This window comes from Pithys albifrons, chromosome 3, assembly GCF_047495875.1.
Source record: "Pithys albifrons albifrons isolate INPA30051 chromosome 3, PitAlb_v1, whole genome shotgun sequence".
In the NCBI taxonomy this organism is placed as follows: Eukaryota; Metazoa; Chordata; class Aves; order Passeriformes; family Thamnophilidae; genus Pithys; species Pithys albifrons.
Window position 1 is genome coordinate 95,464,890 of NC_092460.1, and position 18,117 is coordinate 95,483,006.

General features: G+C 41.0%; 1 protein-coding gene across 2 annotated transcripts; it reads right to left on the bottom strand.

Annotated features, from left to right (window-relative positions):
* Positions 1–799: 799 nt before the first annotated feature.
* Positions 800–17,154, bottom strand: PRPF18 (pre-mRNA processing factor 18). Of its 2 annotated transcripts, XM_071552785.1 has the most exons (11): positions 17,063–17,154; positions 15,860–15,937; positions 15,708–15,734; positions 12,847–12,951; positions 10,657–10,770; positions 8,815–8,961; positions 7,107–7,175; positions 6,228–6,368; positions 5,674–5,745; positions 3,334–3,489; positions 800–1,406 (listed from the first exon to the last, which is right to left on the bottom strand). In XM_071552785.1, exons 1-11 carry the CDS (start codon positions 17,126–17,128, stop codon positions 1,326–1,328), a joined length of 1,056 nt encoding a protein of 351 aa, XP_071408886.1. In that variant the 5' UTR covers positions 17,129–17,154; the 3' UTR covers positions 800–1,325. The 2 variants fall into 2 exon arrangements, with proteins under 2 accessions (XP_071408886.1, XP_071408887.1); XM_071552786.1 differs by lacking the exon at positions 15,708–15,734.
* Between the last annotated feature and the right edge of the window lie 963 nt (positions 17,155–18,117).

An 18,117-nucleotide genomic window follows, 5' to 3' on the forward strand; every position in this document is an offset into this window, starting at 1 on the left:
AAAATCACCAGACACCACTGTTAATGAAACTCTTCCATGCTCTTGACATCTGCCCAGCTTCCCCCCTCAAGCCTCCACCTACTCCCCAAAGGCCCCTCCACAAGCACCGGTGAGGTCTCAACAGCCTCATTTCTATAACTTCTAAACTGTTTAAGCTCTTGACATTTTCTCTGCGGTCAAACACTCTAGACTGAAAATATCCTGTGTCCAAAGAGGCACTTCAGAATCTAAGAGAGTCTCCAGAAGAACCTGAAGTTCCTCTAGATACTCCTCCAATCTTGCTGCGAGCACAAGTCCCCCAGCACCACATCTCACTGTGCCACTGGAAACACACACAGGAGACGGGTAACTCCTTGAGGAGAGGGCACCAGCTCCTGCTCCACACTGCCTGTCAAGGTAAGGATACAGCCAAGCACACACACTGGAATGTTGACACATTTCTTCAGGAAGTGGTTCTGCTAAAAACTAATTAAGTTTCAATATTTCACTGTTTGTGCAGAATTGGATCATCATTCCTGTGAGCTTCTTCACCATTCCCAGTCAATATGCACAATGGTAAAGATTTGTGGCTGCCATAAATACTCTTCGTGGTCCTGGGAGGTCCTAATTATTTTTTCTGCAATGCCCAGCAGACTGAAATTTTCTCCAGATGTATAAAAATGGGATTTGAAAGCCTCAAGAGCCATAAGATTACTTCCCCCAAGCCCAGAAGGTTTATATTAAAAATGTCATTACCAAAAAGAAAAAACAAAAAGCCAAATCAGATGCATTCAAGATCAAAAACTCTTTGCACTGAGGCTGAGAAATATACAAACCTTTTTTTTATTCTTGATAAATACCACATGAAAGATTAGCCAAGAAAGTCTTTATATTTACAGAAATAACCAAGATTCAGATTCAACTGCTTCCCTCTAATCATCTCCCCACATCAGTCTCCAATGCAAAAGCAGCCAAAAGAAATGCTCCACATGTGCTCCTTGCAGGACTGAGTCTCAACTAAAGCTCTAAAATATGGAAAACAGTTCAGTCTGAATAATAAACTGAAATAATAGCAAGGCTCATGTGCAGTGTCCCCTGGTCACTGTCCTGGTCTTAACCCCTTCCAAACCCACTCCCTCTGCTGTATATCAGGTGTGTTCAGCATAAAGCATAGATTTAAAAATAAACCTAAATAAATGGGGCTTGTAAAATGGAAGCTGTAGAAAATCTCCTGCTTTCTGATTTTTTGCAAAGTTCCTGTTGGTGCCCAAGCACAGACTCTGTCTCTTCCATTCTCTGCATCTTGGAGACCAAAACATGAGTCATGCCTTGGCCCCTGCAGAGCCTCACAAAGCGTTGTACTCCACACACTTGGATGGGTCTGTTGGGAAGTGCTTCTGGCAAATGGTCATGAGCCTCTTCAGTCCCTAGGAATTAACAAAACAAGGACAATTCTGTAATAAAGCTGCAGCTGTCACATAAACTTAACAGCCTACAGTATTTTTAAGCTTAACAAGAAGAATTAGAATAGGCTGCTATTTTGGGGTTGGGATTTTTTTATTTTGTGGTTTTTCCATTTAACTTTTATTAACCTCTCTTCCTGCAAATTGTCAAGTTCTCTCCAATATTAGAGAAGTCTGGGACACAACTAAAGAAACTTGCTCAGATTTATAGTAAGGGATCACAGTAACATTTTAATCCCTCTATCACCAAGGGAGAAAATGGTAATGCAGTAAAAGATATTTAAATGAAAGCTAAACATTGAAAGTAATTCTAAAGAGCAAAAAGCAATTTTTAACACCAAAAAAAGCTGCACAGCCAAGAAAAGTACTGAACATTTCTCAGGAGGAGAAACATTCTCAGGAGGAGAAATGTGGTACCACACATAACACTCCAGAGGCAAACTGAAGAAGCAATCAAGGAGAAAGGCAGAATGTGGACTTCTCAGTTTTTTCAAGGCATCAGTAGCCAAAAACCAACGTGACGGAAACCCTGTGATTATTTTTCTTTCAAGTCGTACAGAAAAGTCTAACAAAGAAGAAAGCAAACTGCTGTGGTGGAAATGTGATTTAGCAGTGACACTGTACTCCCAGATAGCAGTCATGCCCCTGTCATTAGACACTCATCATGGAGGGCAGCTCCTCATTAAGAGAAGAATGACTAATCAGAAGCTGCTTTGGCCTTTTCAACACAGGCAAGCATGGAAAGTACATCCCAGCACCAGAACAACTCATTGTTTGGGATGTCAGGATCCCAGGGTCACTGTAAATCAGAAACATGGTAGCTTCATGTAACTGCAGGGAGCAAGATAATATCCCATGCTCCAGTTTGAACCAGACTCACTGAACAAGACCCCGTATTTAACACCAACCTGGAGAACATACATGTTTCAAGCCAACTTTGTCTTGGTACTTCAGTAAATTGGAGTAATTCAAAGGCAGAGATATGAAATTCACAGCAGGAAGATGAACACAAAGATTTCCTTGACTAACAGATGTAGCCTCAAAGGCAGAGAAGGAACAAACTGGGGTTTATAGTTGTAGCCACAAAACAAAGAGACTCAGAGAGTAGAAAGGGGAAGTTGCATTTTGCAAAGCAATTTTCTTGCAAACATCTGTAGAGCTGAAAAGCAACAGGAGTCCTGCGTCTTCATCAGGAAGATGTTTATGTAAATCTCTCCTGACAGAAGCTCTGAGCTCCAGGATGCTGCTCTGGAGGAGTCAGAGTTAAGCCAGAAGGTCCTTATCTTAACGAAACTGCAACTGGCAAAAGGCAAATACATTTAACAATACAAGGAGAGAAAACTTGATTCCTCAGACCTGTCTACCCACTATGCTGAAAGGTCAGAGGAGAAAAACAGCACTGCTACTAACTCCACAAGCAAAAGTTCACAACATGACTATGAAGACAGAAAGGAAGAACTAAACCTGGAATTTTAGCCCACAGTTAGAGAGACACATTTGAAAATTGAATTAGTTTATTAATGCATTTATCTAGTTGCAGAAACAGTCAGAAAGACTGCATTTTGTGGTATTAAATTCTGTACATGGTGTTTAATCCAGGAGTTAAACAGTGAAGGACCTCATGAGAATCAAGCAAGTCTTCATATCTGCTTTGGTGTTCATGCAGGATCACAAGAGTTATGATAAAATAAAACGTATGACACTGTTCCTGGCCTAGAACTGAGAGCTTTCAGGTCCAGGATGAGCTACCTATTAACTGTATGCTATTCCTGAGCCTGACGAAAACAACTGTCCATGTCTAGGACTCTTACCACATCACCTGAAACTAATATTTCTCAAACAGCCCCCAACTTCAAAAGCAAACCTGCTGGATTTCCAGAGCTAACATTACCTGTATATATTTCCTTTGAGTTTCGTCGTTGAGAACATGGGCTACATGTTTGGAGAAGATCTTCTCCCGACCTGTTCGCGCGTGGATGCCGACCATGGTGACTCCGATGGGCCAGGGAGCGTTTCCAATGGCCATCTGGAGATAGGCATCGTTGGCCTGAAGAAACAAGTGCAGGCACTTTTAGCAAAACAGCAAGAGCAGCAGGGAGTTGAGCATTTTTGCATTGCTAGATACAATAAAACACCCATTCCAGTCTCTCTGATTTGGGTTTCATTGCGTGACAACACACCTTCCCAATGCAACTCACACTGAACTGAGAGAAGCAAGGATTATGGACTTTAAGGATGAAAAAAAGCACTGGATAAGGCAGTCTTGGTCACCTTGGCTAAAACTGGGGTTTATTCATTTTTCACTGTGTTTTATTGAGTTTTTACTGGTATCATTTTCAACTCAGCCATCTCGGGTTAAATAAGCACATTTGTAACAATATTTATGACCAGACTGGGAGCAGCAGTAAATCAATCTGAAATTTCCTGATCAAGATAGCAGATCCTGTTTCTAAAGCTGTAGCAGAACATCCCTGGGGAAGAACATGGATAAAACTCAGAGGGAAAACAAATGTAATAAAAGGGAGAAAGGAAGAGAAGTACAGAGCTTAAAAAAACCCATGACAACTGAGAACCAGCAAGCAAGGACAGACATTGGGTTTATAGATACAGTTACACAAATGACTTCAAGGAGGTGGAGCACAACATTCCCTCTCTAGTAGAGAGCAGCTACAAAACTTACTGATGAAGAGTTCATTTATCACCTCTTATTCAGAAATGAAACAATAAGAAGTAGCAATTATGACTAGTAGGTGCAGATTCTTTCCTACTGACCCTGAGCAAACTGGTGGGTGAATAATGAACAAGGCAGAGGGTTGCAGACAGAGCTAAAAAATTCGGAGAAGGGACAGGACTTGGTCACCAACTACATGAGGCAGAATCTGAACAGTCTTAATCAATTACCTACTTGCTGAATTAAATATAGTTGAGTCGTGGAACACAGTATGTGAACATGCAATTAAAGACCCTTCTAGGACTGTCGCAACCAGGTCAATTAAGGCTAAGTGGACAACTTGCATTCTGGCATTTGCCTCCTGTCAGCATGTTGATTTCAGAATTTAAATCTTTCCAGCATTTCAACTAACAAAGCAGTAAGAATTTGTGGCCAACTATTCCATAGCATGCACAAAGCAAAAAAGCACAGAAGACAACAGACAAAAAGAGACAAGTTTCTTGGGAAGCAAAATGGAAAAGGGTATGAGTATCTTTAAAACCAGAAGACTAATTTAAAAAAAAACAAAACACCAAAACTTTGGAATGTGTACTCAAGTCCTCCCAAACATTCACATGAAATCTCCTTACAGCCAAGCACCTCCAGGGGAGAGAAGCACAGCTGATTAACCCAGAGATACACCACATTCCTGCATGCTCCTTACTTTGAGAAGGCATTGGAAAGGGAATTTCCACATAATGATGACAATCAAAAGAAAAAAAAATGCCCTTAAACCAAAACCCCACTATCACATATCCCACACATTCAGTTTAATTTTCACATGATTTGGATTAAACTTGCCTTAGGCCATCTAAAGATTTTCAGCACCAAAACCAGGTTTGCTTGGTTACTTGACAAATTATCCCAAGTCCTCACAGGAATAATAAGAAATGCTAGAAATTTAAAGGCAAAACAGCTCGATTTCCTCCGCATGCACAACCTGCTTAAGCAAATGGTATCAGTATTTGAGTTTCACATCTGAAGGCAGCTACAAACAAAACCTAACACTGCCTTTGATCTTGTGTCTCAAAGTACTTCTGCCTCCTCCAGTGAGCAGACTTTGTCGAAAAACTTTTCATTAACTGACCTCAGCCTTACCAGGCCAGCTAATGTGAGCATAGCCAAAGAAAGAGACAGTGTCTCATACTGAGTAACTCAGTTCACCTCAATTAATTCCCCATTAATTAGTCAACACCTATTAGTATTCATTCAATGCCTTCATTTAACCTTACAATATCAGGTTTCCTACAGAGGATTCCTCTGCAACTTAAGCCATCAGAAAAATTCTCTTCACATTTGCAAATATCTGCAGTTTCATGAACCTCAAACGATTTTCTGTCAGGCTGTGGATCAAACACTATTTGGAGCCTAACATTTATCAGCCATTTTTCATTTTGTTTGAATAGATGTACTATTCCCAGCTATGTATTTTAAAAATAAAAAACCAGGAACACTGAAGCAATAAACTCCATCTGTTACAACCAGACAGTTCAACATGTTAGAAGAGTGCAACAAACGTACCTTCACGTATTCTCTTTGCAACATGAATTTAATAATATCTGTTATTGATTCTTTGATGTCTGCAGGAAGCGTCTACAGGAGAAGGGGAAAAAAATACATTTTACTTCACAAAAGCAGTTCAGGAAAATCATCCTACTCAGCATTTATACAAAGTTTATCAACATCCCTTGCCTGAAGACTTGAACAAAGGTAAACTTCATTATTTGGATGAAGGATCTGAAGCAGAGAGGTTAAGTGATTACACTTGGAGGTTAAGTGGTTACACTTGGTTAGTTAGTAGCAAAATGCAAAATGCAACACCAATTCTCTAATATGTTTACAATCCAATGAACAGGTGATGCTTTAAGTAACACCTGGAAAAGTACCAGGTAGACAGATTTCAGTGATCATGATAAAAAAGGCAGAAGTGGATGTCATGGGCTCTGGAGACAGAAACTCTGACCAACTTACCCCCTCTCCTTCAGAGAAGGTAACACTGCCTTAGGAAGGGGTACTAATGCTGGCTACTTGAACAGCAGCAGCTAAAATTTAAGGGACATTCAAAGGTGATTCACCCTTTTCCGGAGTTTTCTGAAGAGCGGCCTTAGGTAGGACTCTGTCTGTTTCTGAGTGGCGCTGTTCAGCTTCCCCTGCACGCCCCGTTTCACGTAGTCTTCTCTGGCATTCAGCTCCTTGGCCCAAACTCCAAGAAGAAACTGCACGGGAAGAAGGACGTTTGTGTCATGGTGCCATCTAGTGACTTCCCCAGGAAATCAGATGGGAACAGCAGGTTAAGCCACCATGGCAAAACGAGTCAAGAAGGCAAGAGCCTCCCAGAGGAGGATGGGCAAGGAGGGACAGGAACAACCCTCCCATCTTAAATGTATATACACACATTAAAGCTTCAACTCTTGCTGTGACTTTGATCATCACAACATTCACACTGGGACTAGCTGACTCAAGTAAGAGGCAACACAGGATTCTTGCCAAGAAACAAGGAAACAATTTTCTGCTATCCACTTGAACCTGTGGACTTCCTTTAAAATTCTCTTATTTCACATAACAGGATCAGGTGACATTCCAATTCAGCTTGCACTGTTCCTGGGAAACTCCTCGGAAGGTTTCGATGCCAAAGGAATAGAGAGAAGCGACTACATAAAACTACCTCAATTATCACACTGAAATCAAAACTGTGTTTATTTTGTCTGGAAAAGCAGGACCAGATTTTAAAGAATGCTGCTCTCCCATGAGCTCTTTCCCAGGTCTAACAGAAGTCACTGTTGTGACTAACAAAGGCTGTGGAGTGCAAAGCAGTCCAAAAAATCCCCATCTTAAGCATAACATGTGAGGCTTTTCTTAAGCTGCTTAAATCAACCCTTTTATTCATGAAATGTATCTGCATGATAGTGAAAATACAACAGCTACAGAATAATTAATTTAAAAGTGTTTGTTACCTTCAAGAACTTTGTTATGATGTCCATATCATAGTGATCATCACCACGTCCTAAGGATTCTCCCAAAGCCTAAACAGAAGGAAAAAAGCAATTATTTCTACTTTGTATGGAAGTTTGCCACACCACCACCACAACAAAGGTCATTGCATTGTGAGCTATAATAAATTCCACCAGAAATCCAAAACACTGGTTAGGAAACAGACTCAAACAGCTAAGTATGCTACTGAGATTCATTTATCTATTGAAAACACGTCAAAAAGCCAATACAATTATTTCTGAAAAGTTACTGCAACAGTAATTCTTCATTAACTACTAAATTATTGGTATTATTAGCAGCTATCTGACAGCAATGTAGTAAGAGGAACTGTGGGTGCACAGGTTTTTTTGAGATCCCCAAACCCATTAGTTAACTTAAATTTGTTAAGCTGTTTCAATTGTCTGACGTACTGGCGGTTTTTACCATTTAATTGTAACTGTGAATTTGAGGGAATAAATCTAAAAAAAAACCCAAACCCAACAACAAACCACCAAAAACCCCCAGGTGTATGCTCCAACATTCTACTTTCCTGCCAAAATCTCAAAACTGTTAATAATAGCACCAATTTTTAGAAACATTTTCCAGTAGGTATAGCTGGATTTATATTTCTATGGTACTTACACTTCCAAAAAATTCAGTGTAAGCCTTTATGCTTAAGGCAATGCAGCTGAAGTAGCATAAAATTAAGACTGCAGTGTTTTCAAACTTTTTTCAGAAAAAGATGGCTTTTGTGGCTCAAACCAAGGCTGCCCAACTATCCTAAGAAGGAGATATTTTGAGAACTAATAGATCAATAAAATGCAGCTCCATTACAACTGGTTTCCATTCTGGTTCTGCAGTTATTTTAAACCAGAACCTCTGGCAACCTAATAAAAAAGCCAGACTATTCCCTAATAATATGTATTCCCTTAAGTTTTCAGTTATAAAACAGATTATTTCTTAAACACACTTTGGGAGGGATGTTATTAACTCCTACAAAGAGTTTTGAAGATTAAGGGTAAAAGTCTTCAGCTCAAATTAATGTGCTTTTCAAAACATTACCCTAAAAGATTAGGTGTTGAATGTATTTCATGGCACTCACTCTCTGCTCACTCACACAAATATCATGGGATTCTTTCCAAACAGTAGCAATTTGCACTGAAGTTTCTGGGACACATCATCTCTGTACTTGTATTTCCTGTGATCTGCCTCCTTCTGATGTTTGCTTTTTTTTTTCTAATCCTGGATGTTTATCAAACATTCCTTCTGTGTGTCTATTTTACAGCACCCACATTTCTTGTTTAGGGTTAATTCACTGTACTGAGCTTACTACCCTCTCAAATACTCACTGGAAATGCTTCAGAATTTATGATCAGGTAATATGCTGTGAATAAATTCTCTACCTCTGAAACCCCTGCAGAAGGAACTCTTGACTGCATCACTCCTTGCAGGGAACATCTGTGCCCTTTCTGATGAAGTGTTGTAAACAAAGGCCTCTTGAGTTTTCACTTGTCTACTGTGGGCACCTACAACGCAACTCAAGGCTTAGAAACTTAAATTTCCTATTTAAGGACACTTCAGAATGGCTAAGTTAAATTGGCCTTATTTTCAACAGCTGTCTAAACAATCTTGAAGCTTTCTCACAGCATGCTACATCTAATATCCCTTAATTAACAGACAACCATCCCATACTTCTAGCTCTTCAATAGTAGTATTCTCCTCGTGGACTTTCAGGTCATTCTGGGAGTCGTCGTCTCCTGCTTCCTGGCCTCCTACAATTTCATTCAGATACTGTTGATCAATCTTGTCCAAAGCAGCCTTCAGGTCATTTCTCAGGCCCTAGAAAAGATCAAAAAATACTAATTTACAAACAACCCTCAAGTAAATAAAAGCAGCTCAGCACTATCACTGTGAGCATTCTCCTGCTGTTTAAGAAAAGCCAAATTCTGTACAAGCATGCACAAGGGTTTAGCATTGCTGCCTGAATTTAAACTGAATTCCAAGGATTGCTTCAGCACTTAACAAAGAGCAGGTGCATGGACTTCTGAAATGTTTGTATGTACGGAAAAAACTTTTACAGTATTTTCACCAAAAAAGCCTGGAGAATGGAATCAGCTTCTTGGACTTTCTTCAAGATGTTTTCTCCAAGCAATGCACTGAACCACCCCAAAACAAAGAGAAAACAGACCATAACCATCAACAGCTCTACAAGCCTTTTCATCTGCCCTAAGAAAAGCTGAAATAAGGTAACACTCCTTCAGTACTATCGCAGAAAACGTTTATATTGTTTCCTTTTATTACAAATTACTTACACACAGCAGAGTGTTTTATATATATTTAGTGTTTAAAAGCTCCTACTATAGAACAGGTGAGTATAAAACAGTTTAAAACCATATATATAAAGTTAAAAGCTGCTTTTAAATAGAATAAGAGACTTGCCTTAGTCATAGTTGGAAGATTTGCATTCCTGTCTTGAGACATAAAATATAAAGCTCCATAAAGGGAGTATGACATTTCTTACCCTCAGATAAATTCAGCCACTCCACAGGGAATGGATATGCACAGTTATTTCCCCTCTTCCATCATCATACTTGTCTGTCTGGAACGTTTCTATTAATCATTTAGTAGTCTAAAAACGTCTGAACCACAAGCTGGTGGTGACTAAGCAACATATAGAATCCCCCTAGACAGCAACAGGAGTGGCTGAAACATCTAACACACAAATCCAATACAGTCCTATTTATGAGCTTAGTACTTCCTCACATACATATTACTGTCATCAATGTCACCCAAGGGGAAGCTTTCATTAGCAGAAGTTTTATTTTAAAACATTTAGATCAGTTTATTTTAAAGACCTGAAGAGGAAAAGACTCTCCTTTTGTGGGCAGCTCCAGCAAAGACATCTAAAGCAATTCAGTTTGCCACTTATTAGGGAAGAAAATCCAAACCATCACTCTCTTATTAGGGTTACAAACCCCAATAGCATCTCCTCACTTAAGACAAAAGTAAATCAGTTCTATCTTTTAGTTAAGTTTTTGAACTGATGGCTACTTTAAAGGGAAGGGGTTAAAAATGAAATTTCTCTACCAAGCTATAGCTGTGAAATCCAGGGATTTGAAAAATCATTTATACACCACAGAGACAGGGTGTAGTCCTGCTCTTACTGGCCTGTACCTTCCCAGGGATGCACATAAACACAAACACTGGATTGTTTTAACGGTAAATGACTGTTCTCTGCTGGCTGAAAAGCAGGAGCAGCACAGGCTGGGGTATTAGTGCCACCTGAAGGTCCCTTTTTCACTTGACAAGGGCCAGGAAGGTTTCTAGGGTTGAATTCTAACATAATCGTAATTGTGCACAAAACTCTGACATTTAATATAGTTTTTCATGCAATAAATGAGGAGGAACAGATAGTTCTCTTTACAGATAGTTCCCTTCTGAAAATTGACAGTTACTGAAACAGATTTTCAGTAACTTTTCACTGGGTTACTCCCTGATTATCCCACTACAAATACGTAACTAAGAGTCACTTACCTTGTTCACTTCAGGTGCAAGAATTTCTATCTTCCTCAGACGCTGAAATGCATCATAATCTGTTTCTCCAAACAGCCTGATGGGCTCACCCCTCTCTCGTAACCTCCTGATAACCTGAAAGGAATCAAAGCATTCCCTGAAGCATAAAGGAAGCAAAATAAAATCCAGAATGACAGATTTATTTACTTTGCTTAGAATAACAAGCTGAGCTGGACTGGAGAGGAAATGGCAATATTTTAAGCAGTAGAAAAATGTTCCAGACACTTTACAATCTAAACATGAAATTCCCACGGTATTTCAGTGAAAGGTCATTCCAAATACTACTGATCTAAATTTTGCATAAAATCCCAGGCTGTTTGACAGAGCCTAACTTCTTCCTGCTCTGACTTGTTTGAACAAATACACAAAAATCATCCCTCTAGCAGAGCTTAAAAAATGTTTTCAAAATCACAAAGAACTTGACAATTACCTCACTCACCTATTTGCCTGGGCAATAGAAATACTAACTGGGCTGCAGGTTGTCCAAGCACAAGATGAGCTGCTGAAAATACCCACCTTAAGCATTTGGAAAATATGAAGTCCCATAATCTAATGGGATAGCTACTAAAAAGTAGATATAATAAAAAGTAGATAAAACAGAGGTGAAAAAGCCTCCTTCAGCTGACTCACAAAGTCATGCACAGAGCCAAAACCTGAACTTCATTCTTGTGGTTCCTCATTTCATGCATTCCTTGATAAACCTCTGTCTACTCACCGTTATTCACAGAATCATAGAATAGTTTGAGTTGAAAGGGACCTTAAAGATCATTTGGTTCCAATACCCCTGCCATGGGCAGAGACATCCTTCATGAGACCAGGTTCCTCAGAGTCCCATCCAACCTGGCTCAAACACTTTCAGGGATGGGGCAGCCACAGCTTCTCTGAGCAACCTGTGCCAGTACCTCACCAATCTCACAGTAATTTTTTTCCTAACATCTAATCTAAACCTACTCTCTCAGTTTGAAGCCATTTCCCCTTGTCCTGTCACTACAGTTCCTGATGAAGAGTCCCTCTCTGTCTTCCCTGTATGTCCCTTCAGACACTGAAAGGCTGCTGCGAGGTCTCCAAGCAACATTCTCTTCTCCAGGCTGAGCAGCTTCAACTCTGAATTAGACCACTGAAACGAAACTAAATAACTAAACTAAATTAATTTAGTCTATCAAGTAATAGGCTATTTGATACAATTGATAGTTAGGCTTACACTTCATTTCATGTCACCACTTCATTATGTCAACAGACTGGTTGGACAACAAGAAACTAAATTAATATTGAGACCTTATTTCATTTATTCAGTTGAGGTGTCTTGATGTATGATCACGAATATTTAACTTACAAGCGTATCAGAAAAACAGGAGTGGAAAGAGCTCTGGCACAGCAACACCTAAACCTCAACCAAAACATGCACCAAGTGATTAGTAGCAGAGAGAAAGTGCATGCACAGGACATACAGACTAACCCTCAAAACAACAGTTTGTGTTACAAGTTCTGTAACAAACTTCTGAAAAAGCAGAGTATCCTGAAAGATTAAGGGACGTGACATTCTTGGATGACCTCAGCTCTAAATTTCAGTATTTCCAAGATTAGAGTTCATTCTGCACTTCTGAACTTTCTGCTTCTGCTTTGGGATATGGATCTGTTTGTGAATGTACATCCACACAGGCATTTTTATCCTTAAAAAAAGCAAAGAACACTCCAGCTGCTCTGGTTTCAGGACTGCTTCTTCTAGAGGCCAAGGTGAACATCCAAAACTTAGTTTCTAAATTTGGTTCAGACCAATATGCTACAAAGAAAAGAAGCTGGAGGAAACAAGTCTTGGAGAAAGTCAGCATGTCATTGTCAGTATTACCCAAGGATAATACCAATATTCAGGGTACTACTCCAGAAGTCATCTGAAAGAGCTGTGAAATGTAATAAAGCATCTATGTAAATCCATACAACAGAGTGGCTCTACCCATCCTATGCACTCAATTGGAGAGCAGACCCTTGATGAGCCAAGATAATCACTAATTGCTGACTGTAAAAATGGAGCTTATTATTTAATAAAATTGCCACACAAAGTACAGTTCACTGGAAAAAAAACCAGTCATAACAAGAAATTGCAGATGCATTTGCTGTAAACTCAGGGAGTCTGTTTATGGTGATTGATTTTACCTCCTGTCTGGAAAGGGTCATTGGTAACTTTTCTTCTGCCAGTTCCAGTTCCAGCACTGGATTTGATGCAGCCAGTGGTTTCTCCTCCTCTTCCTGCTGCTGTACCTACATTCAACAGACATAGTTACTAATGTGTGATGGAAATAAACCTATATATTGATGTGAAATGATGTGAAGCAATGTAAAGAACTCCGGGACACAGACTTCAATATGACAATATAAACCCTTAGTTTAATGTTTTATCACTTGTAATTGAATTTCACAGAACAATAAAAGTTCTTGATAGTATCAGTAATTAATTAACACTTCTGCAGGTCACAGGAAACAGTCTCTAGAGCAAACAGAAAGGACAATTGCTAAAGTCTGGCAGTCACTTTAGCAGGCAGCTGCCAGCACTGGTGCCAAAAATAGCAAATCCACCCCCTGCCTGTTGATTCCTGTCCCTGCTCCATCCTCCTTACCAATGCAAAAGCCTTTGCATCACTATGTGATGAACCAGAAGGGAGAAATGCCTCAAAAAGAAAATAATCTGACAAGCACAAATACAGGTAACCTTTCCCAGCCCACTTAATGTCCTCATCCAGTTCACCAGGCACAGCACACGGAAGGACACAAGGGCAGAAATGAAAACCCAAGGTCAGGGAGAGAGTGGAGCTGCTTCTTTCAGTGTCAGTAACAGTGTTTATTACCTACAGCTTCAGTAACCTGAGCACAATGAGCAGCAATCCACAGCTCCTGTTGGGTTTTGTGAGGTGCTTGGTTTAGGTAATGTGTTTTTCTAACAAGCTTGCCAGCTTCTTGCAGGTTCAAGAAAAAAGATACCTACAACTCCTCATAGGAAGATCTCATGAACAACTCCTCTTAAGTTAAAAGAAGGTCCCTGACTCAAACAGAGCATTCCTTCTTCATTACTCAATACTTTAATAATGCAAAACAACTCTTTGATCAAAGTCTCTTTGAGACAGCAGTTGTGTAACTACAGCTCCCTGTATAAGCTCAAATTCAACACTTCTGACAGCAGGAGAGATTGCTTGTGGTAATATTCCTCTAATAAGGAAATATTTCCAGTGCTCACTCACATCTTGGTTTTTCTTAGATTCCTTATTAGAATTTATTTCCTTTCCATACTTGCTAAAAGGGAAACAATCCAATTAAACCCTTCAGCACTCCACATGCATGGGCAGCACTGTCAGCTCCAGCCTGCTTTTGGGTTGACCAGTGTGATCAATGAACTGGACAGAAAGGTTTAAAATAAACTTTTTTATTCTTTCAGGCCACCATGGCAGCCTTACAGTCAGGTGTCAGTGGGACTCCATGTGGCTGGAAAGATCCACCCCTGGGGCTCCTGCTACAAGATTCAGCCCCACACCTACATTCAATGCTGTATTAGCAAATAGAAAAAAAATCAATCTTACAAGCACATGTGTTTGAAACAAACAAGGAAGGACAATCAAATCAGTGTTTAACACAAAGCAAGAGGGAAAAATAAAACTTCCATCAATGCAGGCAAGGGGGAATTGACAAAGGACAGAAAATATGGAAGAACTGTGTAAAAAAAATACATATATAAAGAAATATACTCCCGTGGCAGAAGAATACATACAGATTTTAACTTACAAACATTCTTGAAATCATAAAGAGACAGCAGCATTGGGGGAAAAGGTTTGATCCATTCTGTCAGCTGGACTCCAAATTACAAGCAGTATCTTTACCACAGTTATTTTTGTTTCAGTGCTTTCTTTAATCAAGTAAAATTATTACAACTTATCAAGCCTAAGCAAAGCAAAAATGCACCTGAATTTAAAAAGAAATCAGTCTGTGTTCCACATCTCATCCACAGAATGAAGAACAAATGCAGAAATCTGGGAGGCTCTAAAAAGGTCCTAAGTTTAACAAAGTAACTTATTTTAAAACCATTTTCAGGGTTACATTTGGTGGTACAAACTGGTGCTGCAGCAGCACGGGTAACACCATTTTAGCCACCATGTAAGTTCTGAGGAATTCAAGCTAATGCTCAAAAAGCATCACACAGCCACTTCCACTCGGGAGAGCAACCAGATTCACAGAACTTTCTCGTGATTATCTGCTGCAAGTTCCAAGAATCAATTTGGCATTGATGTTCAAATATTCACAAACAGATCAAGGTTTCAGAATAAGTCACTAACTGGGTAAAGGTCACTTGAAAACAAAGCTCCTATTTGTGCCTTGTAAGAGCAAACAAGATTATGAAACTCTTGTCTTCCACAGGGAATGCACTCCCCCTCCCAGACACGTCCCATCAGGCAGGCAGGCAGGCACACTTGTAAAAGACAACATTCTTTCCATTTCAGTAAACTCTTGCCCTGACACCGTTACAAGGCAGATAAAGCCTTCCAGATCACCCATTTGTTGCAAAATGCACCCGAGGTTACCAATTGTTTCTACTATTTTTGCCAGCAAGAACACACATGCTGTTGTTGCACAGTTTCAATGCTGGATGGTCGCTGGCCAAAACCCAAATAACAAATACATGAAAGTTGGCAGATCTCTTTGATGTGCACCCACACTGTACTGATTTCTTTTGTACGTTTTGACAAGACCATGAAAATTGTCTGAATGAGTAAAATTATCCCAACATATCCATTTTTGTCCCAGTAAGGGTGGGGGGGAAGGTGGCTATATCAGATCCAGTGTTCATGCCTAACAGCACAACTTAAAAAGAAAGGAAGACAAGCTTTGATCCCGAGCCACTTCATGCTTTACACACACACACACACAAAAAATAAATAAAAGAAATAAAAGCCAAACCATAACACAAACTGAAGTAGCTGCACATCATGCATATCTTTTCCTGCATTGAAAATGGTTTTGGAAACTCATACCTCTCCAGGTGGCTTCTCATTTACAGGCTAATGTATAACATTAACAGATTGAACAAAGAACAACAATTATCATTAACAACATTGATACTGTTGATAATCAAATGCAGACTTCAAAGCAAACACACAAAGTCCTGGAAGAACAATTTCCATACCTTGTAGCCACATCTCTGGAAATAAGCCTCCTCTTCCTTTTTTGCTAACTCACTGCGCTTGAAATACTTCTTACTTCCCTAAAAGAGAGGAGAGCTGTTACCAGTTCACAGTTTCATGTGGTTGGGCAAAAGCAGCTCAAACTTTCTTACTTGTTTTGGTGAATTCAGCTACATCCTTTCACAGAGATGGCTACACTGCCATGGAAAGAGACTTACTTGGAAACACCTCTGAAATCAGCAATACAGAGTGACTTTGCAGGTTATATGTACAAGAAGAATGAAAAGCACAAGGTGCTCACCAGCACTTTAAAGGAAACATGTTCTTTGTCATGTAAAGGCCTTCATGGACATTATTGTAAAGCTGCACTTCAGACATGCACTACCAGGTTTAGATAAACCATACACAACATGTCATTTTTCATTAAATCAAGGAGGTTGGGAAAATCACTTTGAACTAAGTATTTTAAAAGGTTTCTTGGTGCACCTTTGTAGAAATGTGCCTGAAAAGGCATCCCAGACACACAACAGCTGGAAAACGTGGTCACCCCAAAGCATTTTACTTCATTAGTACGAACTATGCCTTCCACCTTCGTGCTTTGCCTGCCTGACCCACAACAGCCTCTGATGCCAAAACCCAAACTCAGACACCCCTGGAAGTGCTCCGTGTTCCTGTGGGGTTTTTAGGCGCACACACCTCTCAGACCCTCCCCCAGCCACGGACAGGCCGACACAAACCACGCTCTGCTCTCCAAGGGCCACGCTGACCTTTCCCATCTCTCAGGGCGTGAAATAAAACAACTAACCCGCTCCCAAAAGTCCCGGGGCACCCAAACTCCTCCTGACTCCTGCTCGATCCCACCCTGGGCCACCTCTGTTCCTCATTGCCAAACCTCATCCCGAGTTTGGGGCACCCAAACTCCTCCTGACTCCTGTTCGATCCCACCCTGGGCCACCTCTGTTCCTCATTCCCAAACCTCATCCCGAGTTTGGGGCACCCAAACTCCTCCTGACTCCTGTTCGATCCCACCCTGGGCCACCTCTGTTCCTCCTTCCCAAACCTCATCCCGGGTTTGGGGCACTCCGCCCTAGGCAGTACCGACCCCCTTCCCCGGCCCATCCCGGGCCTTTCCCGCCTCAACCCCGCCGCCCTCCCGTGGGCCCGCACCCCGAGCGGCTCCTGGTGCCCAGACCGGCCGCCCTCACCCCCAGGAGCTCCTTCTCCTCCAGCTGCTGCCGCTTCCTGCTGATCTCGCGCTTCAGGATCTCCATGGCGGCCGCGGGAAGTGCCGCAGGAAAACAACCCGTCACTTCCGGGGCGGGCCGCGCCCCGCACGGCGCCCCCTGGCGGCTCGGAGGAGCGCCGGGATGGGAGCGGTGCCAGTCCCTTCTCCCAAAGGACAAGGCACAGACAGGACGGGAGGAAATGGCCTCAGGTTGCTCTAGGGAAGACTTAGATTAGATATTACCAAATGTTTCTTCAGTATCTATATAATAACGTACTGTTGTTGCAAGCAGAATATTTAAAATCATGTACAGACAGTATAATGACAGTAATTATGATGCAGAGCCAAAATACAGATGCTTTCTACCAAGGAATGTAGCAAAAGAGGTGGAACTTAAGTTTTACAGAGGTCTTTCCCTGTTCTAGTACAGCTGGTTTTATAAAGGGGAGTTGCTGACAGGTCCTTTAAAGAAAGCCTTTGTGCAATTTATTCAGGTGTCTTCTCTGTTTGGATTGAGAAATCTTTGGGGAAGAGTTTTCTGGCTGTGTGTTTGTACAGTGCCTGGTTGCAGACAACAGCTAAGATCAGATAAATCATGGACTTTAGTATTAGGAAAATTTTTTTCACCAAAATGGTTGTCAAGCCCTGGAACAGGCTCCCAGGGAAGTGGTGGAGTCACCCTCCCTGGAGGGATTTAATAGATGTGCAGATGTGGGGACATGGTTCAGTGGTGGGCTTGGCAGTGCAGGGTTAGTGGTTGGACTCGATGATCTTAAAGGGCTTTTCCAAACTAAATGATCCAATGAGGCTGGTTCCTGGGCAGCCATACAGGGTGCAAATGCCACCTGGGAAGGCAGAATGCCTTCCTGGCTGCTCCCAGAGCAGGTGTGTGCCTGCCACCAGCCAATTCAGTCCAAGAGGCCTAACAACACCCCAAGAGAAATCATAGAATTGTTTTGGTTGGAAAAGATCTTTAAGATTATCAAGTCCAGGTGAAACTACACCAGCAGTGTAAGGTTTAACTGCAGGATGCTC